Source organism: Haliaeetus leucocephalus, unplaced genomic scaffold (assembly GCF_000737465.1).
Source record: "Haliaeetus leucocephalus isolate CR32 unplaced genomic scaffold, Haliaeetus_leucocephalus-4.0 Scaffold751, whole genome shotgun sequence".
NCBI lineage: Eukaryota > Metazoa > Chordata > Aves > Accipitriformes > Accipitridae > Haliaeetus > Haliaeetus leucocephalus.
The window spans coordinates 9,101,356-9,112,179 of record NW_010973187.1 but is presented as its reverse complement, the minus strand read 5'-3'; the positions used below and the strand labels follow the sequence as shown (position 1 = coordinate 9,112,179).

The following is a 10,824-nucleotide window of genomic DNA, read 5'->3' as shown; positions in this document are numbered from 1 at the left end:
CCTCGCCATTATTTATGAGCTCGAGCCCCGATTTGCTCAGCTAATGATGCGCCGGGGGCCGCGGAGCCTCGCCTCGCTAGCGCGGCGGCGGCGGCGGCGGCGGCGAGGGCAGGGCAGCGCCTCTGGCTGCAAAGCGGAGCCTTCCCCGGCAGCGCCCGGCCGCTGCCCGCCCGCCGCGAGGTGCTTCCCCCGGGGCTGGGGAGGAGCGCGCCCCGCGCCGTAGGAGACCGGCTGTCAGGACTGTTCTACAGAGGAGCCGGCAGTACCTTTGCGGCCACCGGGAAGAGAGGCTTCTCTTTTGGGTTTTTTTTTTCCGGTTTGTTTTTTTTTTCCTCCCCCCAGTAAGCCAGGTTTGGAATTAAAATGTTCTGGTAGCAGGAGCGGAGCCCATAAACTGATAGAAACCAGATAGGAGTCTGTATTACTGGTTCCTCCAATAGCTGGGTAAGCATAATTGAAAGTTCTCTTTCTTTGCTGTAATAGATGTGAAATGTGTTTGATGTTTGGATTTTCCTGCTGTTCACGGATAGTGGAAGCAATATTTTCCAGATTAGCGTAGCCTGTGTTTGGCGGGGTTTTTTTCCCCCCTTTCTTTCCTTTCTTCTGCTGAGCGATTTTCCTTACGGGATTTACGGGTAGGGCTCTGCCCGTAGCGGATGACACCTGCGCAGCACTTCACAGCGAAGCTATAGAATACTTTCCAAAAGCAATACAGCAAGCCGAAAGCGACCTCCGTGGCAGGAAAACTTCACCACTTCACTTTAGTAGCGGTTTGCCGGTTTGTTTACAGTTAGAATAGGGCATAAGAGCAGAAATGTGATTAGATATTGCCTTTTGTCTGTCCCAAAAGATTCTTTAAAAGTACTTGCAAGGTTTTAAGGTCTGTGGGTTGTCAGCAGAGATCATGTGCACAGGGCATGCTGAATATAGTATCATGACTTACTGAGATAAATTCAGAACTGGGATATTAGCCCAAACCGAGAGTCAGACCTGCAGTGAGTTTGTGTTCAGTTACCAGGTATGTAAATCTCTGAAATTAAACCTCTTTCCATTAGGTAACTCAGATGTCAGACACCCTGAGGTACCTTTTTGGCTCCGTGTGCATTTATTATTTATGTGTCTAACAGCTGGGTAGGAACCACGCAGCTCAGAATTTGAATCTTGTGTTTGCCTGTCACTTCTGTGTTAACGGTGAGGATCTGCAATTTGAGCAATGAAATGTAGCAATGTTTCACTCCCGTAACTGCACTAGAATTGGCAGGAGGCATGAGAGTGGGAGGGAAAGAGTGCTGAAAGGTTTTTTGTTATTATTCTTTCCTATAATATCATTTAGAGGAAGAGAGAAAGCCACACACTTGTTACTTGTTCCTCTTTGACTTTTTATCTCTAGTGCAAAGGAAGCATAGTGCTACTACTGTAAAATACTAATCCCATTGCATCTGTTAAATCACATGTTCTGTATGATTGGCTATTTGTTTTGGCCTGACAAAGAAATTTTATCAGGATTTAATGGCATTTTTCTCTTAGAAGAGCGGTAAGTTAGAAGACATCCCATGGGCTAGTCACAAGGTTTTAAATTTAAAGCCCACAAAGCAGCATTAATACTAGAGTTCATGCAGCCTGTTTAAAAATTATTCTTGGCGAAAACTCTGCAACTACTACTCTATTAGTTAACAGACCCTTAGAGATAATTTGGAACTGGGCCAGAATGGATATGTTTCTCCTGTAGAGCCGATCTGTAGCTGGCAAATTTCTGACACTGGTGTTTTTGTCAATTAGCAGATTTGTAGCATTACTTGATCTTCATGCATTTCTCGGTACTCCAGAGCAAATTGTGAAGGAGAGTTTAGAGTGTGGGCTACAGAGCTGTGCGCTCGCTCGCGTGCTCTCTGTCCCACCCCCAACTTCGTACGAAGTTCTCGTGCAGAGAGAAGCCTTTCAAAACAATTTACAGTGAGTGGATAGGGAATGACAGAAGTAGTAATGAGATACGGGGCTTTTACCAGTAAGTCAGTGGTGTGAATCCAGCCCAAATTGGCGTTGACCTAAAGACATCCCTGCGTGACAGCTGGTTCCTGCCATGCTGTGGTGGTTACAGCCGGTTCTGTTAGGACAGGTGTGAATCTCAGAGGGACCGAATGAACAAGCGTGTAGAAATACTGGCTTCCACTGGAGGGACTGTAGTGCTAGAGCAAAGCTGAGGTAAAGAAGTGTAAGATGATTGCACAGGCAACAAAATTCTTGATGAAATAAATATATAGCCTTTAATGCTGTCTTCTAGCTGTAGGGTTTATATCCTTCAAGGTGCTTCCAGTTACTGTGGACTCAAATATATCACCTGATTAACCAGTAAGTGGTGTCCAGTAGAAGGGCTGTTGATGCCAAAAAGAGAAAATATATATGTAAGCAGGAAAGTAGAATGGGCCTAAAATCAGGGTGTGTTTTATTCTCACTTTTGCAGCTGAGCTGAAGAACAAAATTGTTATCATAGGTAAAATGAAATTTGGACTTTACTGGTTTTGGAGAGATGAAGTTTAGGAGCATTATAGATATGCAATATTCAGCTTCTAAAGTCTGCTGGGTTTTATGGGTCTGGTCCAAAGTCCATTGGAATTGATAGGAAAGTGCCACTGACTCCAGTGAGCTCAAGCCCTTCCAAAGCTAAGAAAAGATGCAGATTTGTTTTGGGGTGTTTTCTGATTCTCTGAGGAGCTCAGTCTTCTCAGCAGCTAAACCCTATAAAATGAGTGTAGATTCAGCAGATATGCAGGAGGAGTAGCATAAGTATCGCATGCAATGCACTGTCCAACACTGGCTATTCTTAGTGCTCTGTAGAAGTCTATGAGAGCAGGTAGGCATCCCAAAAGAAGCTAGCCCAAAAAGCAAATGTTGACTAACAGTTTCAAGCATGTTGAAATAATTTCGGTTTAAATGGTTTTGAAATTAGTGATGTATGTAGTCAGGATTTCATATTAAAAGAAGATCTAGAGGGCTATTAGAGAACTTGACTTACTAAAACTTAAAGCTCATTTCCAACCACCTTTGATTTCAAATGTTAAAAGAAAAAAACACCCAACAACCCAAACCTGTCCCGTGCCCTGCCCCCCTCCCCCCAAACATGAGAGGGAGATCAAATATGATGTAAAGTAAGGAGAGACATCTAAAAATATCAGCCAGCTTTTTATTCGTGAAACTTTATCTCCTGTCCTTGCTTTGCTCTGCCTTGACATTTAGTATAATTATTTTTCCAGCAGGTGGAATTGTCCTTATTTAAATAAACTGAATCTAATGCTCTAGTCTGCCTTAGCCAAAACTCAGGCTCTGTTGGTTCATGCTAACAGGCAGAGAGCTCCTTTTGTGCCAGCACAGAAGACCACTGGGGAAAACCATTTTCAGATGTACAAAGAAAAAACATAAGCGCTGTACTTCCTTCACATTATCATGTATTATGGCTTCAGCTGGAAGAGCTTTCTAACACAGATCTTTTTGTACTATTGTTTTTGCTCCACAAAATTGTATAACAACAGTAATGTGCTATCTCTGTCTTTCAGGTTTCGTTTCTTGGATATTAAGTTGCGAATCTGAAGAGATGGCATTTCTTGCACTGCACGTGTTGATTGGGATATTTATTTACTTTAGCAGTGTAAAAGGATCTTCCCAGCCTCAAGCACGGGTGTTTTTAACATTCAATGGTAAGAAAGAAGATAAACATTCTTAAGCAAATGTTATGATTGAACATTTTCTTCTTCCCCTTAAATTCAATAACTGAGTTGAAATGGGCTTTTTGATCTGTGTCCACAATTGTTATTTCCAGTTTGTGTTACTGAGGTGCCTGTCAGCCTAAATTTGATATTTACCTCAAGTTCATTGCTACTATAGGTACATAATTGATAATACCTTGTCTTTATTTTGAGAGTTATTATGGCTTACTAACAACTAAAGGTTTTACTTCTTATCCTTAATTTTGTTTGGGAAAGATAATAGCACCTGGCATGTAGTGGAAGTTACTAATGATTTGAGCTGCTTTCATTCGGTGCCCAACTGAGACACTTTGTACTCTGAAAACCAGGCTGCCTGAAGGTTTACCAAGACAGTAAGCCAGGCACGGAGTCCTTTGACAAAGTATCATTCCTTGTGTGCCTTATACGTTATGTCGGATGTACATAGCATGTGGCAATCACGGATGCCTGCATACTGTAAAAAAAGCAATCAAAATTAATATTTTCAAAAGAAAGGTGTTTTTACTTCTGACGTGATGAGCAGTTCCTTATTGCTGCAATTACCCCACTATTACTTTAAGAGTAAGGTAGCTTATTCTTCTAGTATGAATCCCTGTCTTAAATGCTGATTTTAGCCACCACTTCAGTATATGTGTGTTCTTCAGGCTTACGGTTTCTGTTAAATTGGAGGAGAAATTTTCTGTCACTATAAGGGCAGCTGCTTTCTTCAGCATGCTGCCTTTTCTGCGACTGTCTTCAAGGCATGAGGCCTCGCTGCTCCCTGCACCGGTACCATCTGCATTAGGATGGTTTGTATGGCTCACGAGTGCAGGGGTGCCCTGCAGCTGCCATGTCCTGCCATGGGAATATTCTGTGTGCTCTGAATAGTCGTTAAAGAATCCCTTTACAAATAATCACAGCTAGTATCTCCAACTGCTATTTGCCGCAATGGTCATACCTATGTACTCTTGAGTCTGAGAGACATCTGGCAGGAGACCTGCCAAGTTTGACCTTCCACAAATACCAACCAGCAGACTGAACAATTACAAGATACTTCATATTGTAGAGTATAGGGCCCTAAACTTATGAGCACAATACTTAATAGGTGTAAATTAGCATGGTTCCAGTAAAAGCAATAGTAGAAATTGCATTCCAGGAGGGAATGGCCAAATGAAGAAGTAGGTGGGAATTTCTTTTCCTTGCTTAAGTAATGCCGACTTAATGTAGATGGTACTGATTCAGCACAACTCAACGCAGAAGCAAGTTTGGCTGTGGTTGTGTGCTACACCTGCAGGTTTGTCACAGTTACGCAGAACAGGCTGATTCAGATTTCCACGTCATGTCCATGGTGGCCTTGAAAGTAATCTAGGCTTCCCCTGATCTCTGGTATGAGCATGAAGTAGGAAGTGTTCAGGTTTTGCGGTATTCAACCTTGTGAATGGGAAAGAATCATAATGAGAGGCAAATAGGATGGGTAAAACTGAGTCTGTAGCCTCAGTGAAAGTTAGGGGAAAGTAAGTCTCACCAGAGCCTTGCAATACTATCTGATTATCTTAAAATGGATGTTTTACCTTCTCTAATACTTATCTCAACATTCAACCTTAAAAAAAAAAAAACCCAAACATTTTAAAGTTCTTGATTTTTAATGGGTCTTTCAAAGTCACAAAAGACAGATATTAATTATGCATTTTATAATATGACAAGTAATGTCTGAAATAAAGGGCTGATCTTTTTTTATAATATAAAAACACTAATTTTATTTTTAAGCCCTGTTTCCAGATGGTAAGAAACAGTTTCATTATATGAAAAGAGTTTGCAGGTTGTCGTGTATAACAAGGTAATGGCCCCACCAGTAGTATGAACTTCTGTTCTATAAATCTTTGTTTATTTACATGGGTACTGATATAGGAGAAAAAGATGAAACTTTGTATTGTTCTGTAGCCAAGTGTGATAACATACTCTTTCTGCATAAGCTCCTTCATAGCTTATTGTTTTTAAATCATGTAGAAATATCAAGTTATTGGCTGTCTCCATGCCCTGAGAAGTTGTCAGTTTTTATGGAGAATTGTCACTCTTTTAAAGTGTATCATTTGAAAATAAAACTATAATTAGGACTCCTTATGTTTTAAATGACATTAGACAATAAAGACAAGTCATTCAAGCTTAGGATACTTACATGATATTTTTCAAGTTCTGAATTGGATTTGGCTTGGTGTCTATAATTACATTGCATAAGTTTTGGGGGTAGAATGTATACAGGAGGAGAAAATGAGTGATGCTTTTCAAAGCTAACCTGCTCCTTCAGGATCAAGTCAATTGAGCTTATTCACATTGCAGCATTTCTCATGGGAAAATCCAGCAAGTATCTTGACCTATTCTGTTGTTCATCAGGAAAGATAAAAATGCGAATCGTTTGAATCATGGGCTGCTTTTCTTTTTGCCATCTACTTCATTAAGAATCAAATGTAATTAAAAAGTAAGCCTGGGTAATACCTCAAGAGCCTGATAATAGGGATTTTGCAATTAACTTCAATGGATGAAGGACTGCAACCCTAATTTCTATTTTTGAAATCAAAAGCCTGGCCCCTTGTCTAATTAAAATGTAGTTCATGACTTAGCTGAGATTGTTAAATGTACGTCTGACGTGAGTGTGGAACTTACTGCTGTCTGCACCCTGAGTGTCTTGAAAATTGCACTGCCGTACAGAACCCCGAGGCCTGATTTCTATTGCTTTGTACCTTGTATAGCCATTTACTTGGATGAAAGGAAGAGCCAGGCTGGAGCTGAACTGCATGGTTTGCACAGATATATGTGGTTATACATGACACTAGGCCTACAGAGGATCAGGCAAAAGGATTCTCACCTTGCTTGGAATGATCTGTCATGAGCTAATTGTCCTGTTCAGCTGAGATGGCTTGAACCATCAATATTTGTACAACATCTGCACTCGAAAAGCCACTGCAGTTGAAGAAAGAAAGATGGCTCCAGCTTTTTCTGATTCTGAAACTGCAAAGATGTGAAGCCTGTGGTGCAGCATCCCCAGTAGCGTTGGGGAATCATCTGCTGCATTACCATGGGGCGTGCAAGAGTGAGGGAACCTGGGATGGGGGAAGCAAGGGACTCGCCATGTCTCCCTACACTATTGGGACACCATGCCCCCTCCTCTTACCTCTTCTGTCTCCTTGTCTGCAGAATAATCTTCCTTAGTCTTCTTAAATCACCCATCGTAATTTAAAGCACCATAGTTTATTTTCTCCCCGTAGCAAAAGACTTACCTGATCTGTTTATGAACTATCAAGTATAGTGCCTGCTGTTTCTCAAGCTGCATGCATTCCTCCTCGTTACTGCATGTTCCTGAACAGATAATTGGGAGCTGTATCCTTCAGTCATCACAGGGGCAAAACCTTTCTCAAATCAGTGGGAGTATTACCAAAATAAGAAAGGAGTTATTAGACTCCAGGATAGTGTCAGACTTTCATTTCATTCCAGCTCTCATTTACATTTTGGGTTTTATTGCAGCCCTACAATGTTGGGTCATACCATTTTAATGTCAGATTCTGAATTGGTCAGAGCAGTTCCAGAACTTATTTTTGAAAATACACTCAAACAAATCTTCTTTGAGCTTTGAATTTATATGGAGACACAGAACCAAATGATAATTTCACAATTTACTGGGAACATTTCATGCATTCCTACCTAAAATGTCTGGTCAAGCAGATATTTCCCATGCAGATTCTCCCATTGTCTCCAGTGAAAATTCCATATGAGAAGTGGATCAAGGCTAATTTGCAGACGGTTTTGTTCCTCTTTTTGTCATAAAATTACTAGAACACGTAAAGCACTTTTAAGAAAGTATCAGTCAGCTTCATTAATGACAATTAAAAAGCATAAAATGTCACCAGAGCAACAGCAGCACTTATTCAACTGTCAACATATTTTAAAAGATTTAATGCAACCCCTGTGGTTACCCTCAAGGAAAAATAAAGGAACTGAGAACCATTTTCTTTGAGCTCTTGAGCAACAGCAGTACAACTTGTTTTTAAACAATCCCTCATTGTAATGTTAATGTTACCACAGTTAATAAAAAGTTCATTTATTATTTGGGGGACTTTGTGCTGATGACAGTCTAGTAGGCAACGGTTTATGCTCAAATAGTTGATTGGATCTTTGGTGGTGTCCATGGAATGAAAGTTACTTGCAAAATGAAGTAGAGGTAAAGCATTTAAAAAAAAAAAAAAAAAAAAAAAAAGAAAGAAAGAGAGAAGAGAGAACCATGGTTTTATTTTTGTTTATATGCAGAACTCATACAAAACTCTCTTGACTGTTTATATAGTTGCATAATTTTCAGCAAATTGTGGGTCAGATTTTATCAAAAGTAACTGATTTGTGCCTTTCACAGCTTCATGGACCTTAAATAATATTAATTTATAAAGCGTTGAACACCAACCGTGTGAAAATTCTTCCCCTTCAATTGTCTTGCACTGGAGATCTAAAAACTTAACCCACTTTTGAATACTGTCAACTAGAAATAAAATTCTTTCTTACCTGTAATAGTAAAGTTGGTATTTTTACATTTGGTTGAACTGGCAACTTTGGTTGTTCTTAAAGACAAATACCTAATTTACGAATTGAAGTCTTTGGGGGTCATTTTTAGACTTAATCTTCCCTGTGTATGGAATTTTTTTCTTGCTTTGTCTTTTTTTTTTTTCCTCTCTGTTGTTAAAATAAACAGAGACATAATGCAATAAATCTTACTTGTACAGAAATTGAATTACCTGAATAGGCTATAAGTTAAATGTAAAAAAAATAAAATAAATAAATAAATAAATTCAAATAGATATTAAGGGAAGCATGTAAGAAGCTTAGTATTCTTTCTAGAGTTCCATGGGTGGAGGTCCCACATGCCAAATGACATTGAATCTGCTTATTTTCACGCTCACTCTTGTTCCATGGCTGTCACTGACTTGGCTTCACTGTCATTGTTGTTGACATGAGTGTACAGGAGAGGAGAATTTCATGTATTTTTTCTGTATTTAAAGTTCGATTGTACCATGTGCTGTGACTGCAGTTACGAAAACGATCATGCAATAAAGGTGAAGTCACAGGCGATGTTTGGTCCAGTTCTTTGTTCTCCGAAGTTACTACAAGAGGTACCCTCATAGGAAAGCACAAATAAGTACATGGTCTTCAAGGTAGTTAATTCTCAGGCCCCAAATTTAGGGAAAAAGCTTATAAATGTAATCCCACTCTTGGATGAAGAACTCATCCAAATTTTACAAAGTTTGAGAATACTTGAGTGTTTCTTGCACGGTAAAAGTAGACCTGTTATCTAAGAAATTACTTCCTTTAATCTCTTTCTGTTCCCCAACTCAGTCAATTTGACCTGTATCTGAACCATCTCTCTCTTTTTTTTGCATTTTGGTATGGAAAAATCAAACTTTATCTTAGAACATTTTGACAGATTCGACACATCTTGGCTCTCTCTACTTGTCGTAGAAGAAAGCAGCTTATCTTGGCCAATTCCACTGCTCTCTCATTACAATTCTCCCTTGTGTTGCCTGTCCAAGGCACATGCTGAAGTCCCTACATGGGCAGTTATATTGCCATTATTGTACAACACATCTTCTTTTATGTTTAAAAAAATGCGATGAGAGGAAAATGGCATAGACATTTCTAATACCCTATCTTTTTCAGGACTGCTCGAGTACCAGTAACAAGAGCTCCTCTGTGAGCCATTTCCATACTGGATGAGTTCACAGTGCACTTTGATATGTGGTGCTGCACAAGCCTTTTTGTGTATCAGATGTAATTAGTGACGTGACTCACAATAATTACTCATTTTATTGAAGTGCGTTGACTGAGATCCTGCCCTGAATAAATACATAGACCAAGACCTTATCCTGTCATTTGAACCGGCCGTTTCCTCGACATGTGTATTTTGTTCTTTTTGGTGCTGACTTTTCAGTGTTCTCAATAACACTCCTTAATAAAACGACTAGCCACTCTTTCTCAGGGCGAGGCCTTTGTCACAGGGACACAGTTTGCTGATTCACAGTGTGCCTTCTCATCTCATCTTACAGTGAGATGGCAGTGGCTGCAGCAGTCACCACGTTAAAAGAAGGCTGTGTGTTTTCCCTGCTCTTCCGATTACAGAGTTGGGATCTCAGGGATGCATCTGAGGAGTGAAAAATACTCCCTTACCTCTGTGAATCAGTGGGATGTTGGATCTTCTGTCTTACTGTCAAGTGTGCAAATCAAGATAAGTGCGTGTTTTCAGTAACAAAGTGAACAATGGTGATTAATGGAAGGTTTACACCAACTGTCCTTCCTCCCTTCCCTTTCAATGCAATCTTGGTACAATTGCATTTGCGTCCTTACTTCATCTGCCATTGATACGGCTTCTTCCTGGAAGCAGAAATCCTGCTTACTGGTTTACTGAAGCTAAGACTCTGGTATCACAGTGGAAGGAAGATAAGGAGTGGTAGCTTTGCCTCTCCTGTGAAACCACGGGACCATTTAGAGAATTTAGGGTTTTTTCTTATCTTTGTGAATATAAGGCTAACTGTCTCTCCTTGAGAAGTCTCTTGCTTCTTGTGTGCATAAGGTTGATGGAGGTTATGTTTCCTGTCCCTTTGACAGAAGCTAGTATTTGGGATATTCCCAACTGCTACTCTCACCCAGCAAATCAGTTATGCAAAAGTGAGTGCTACAAAGGCTCCTCGATTACCACAATTAATACCCCAGATTATGCCTAGATTATTTTCAGAAACACGGTATAAATATTTTTAACTTATGGTCTTAAAATAATTATTTTATATTCCAAGACAGTGATGCAAACAGGAGACAACAATTTGAAGAAATGTCTTGCTACCATCTTACATCTTATCTACCAGAAACTGTAGCCCATGGTATTTCATCATTATCTGAAAAAAACCTTTTTTCTGGAACCCCTCATCAAACCATCTTGACAGAAAAATCTCTGGAACAGCATTTCACCGGTACACAATTCCAGTGAGTGCAATCAGGGAGTGCCAAGAAATGCAGGATCTATTAGGAATTCTGTGTGTTGTTAGCGAGAGAAAGTGAATTTCAGACGTGGTGTGTG

General features: G+C 40.0%; 1 protein-coding gene across 1 annotated transcript in view; it reads left to right on the top strand.

Moving 5' to 3' along the window:
• The first annotated feature begins 3,587 nt into the window (after positions 1-3,587).
• SEMA3C (sema domain, immunoglobulin domain (Ig), short basic domain, secreted, (semaphorin) 3C) overlaps positions 3,588-10,824 on the top strand; it is a 117,142-nt gene continuing 109,905 nt past the window's right edge. The window contains exon 1 of the mRNA XM_010580940.1: positions 3,588-3,692. Within this exon, the coding sequence (XP_010579242.1) occupies positions 3,590-3,692 (103 nt within the window). The 5' untranslated portion in view covers positions 3,588-3,589. The remainder of the gene's footprint in view (positions 3,693-10,824) is intronic.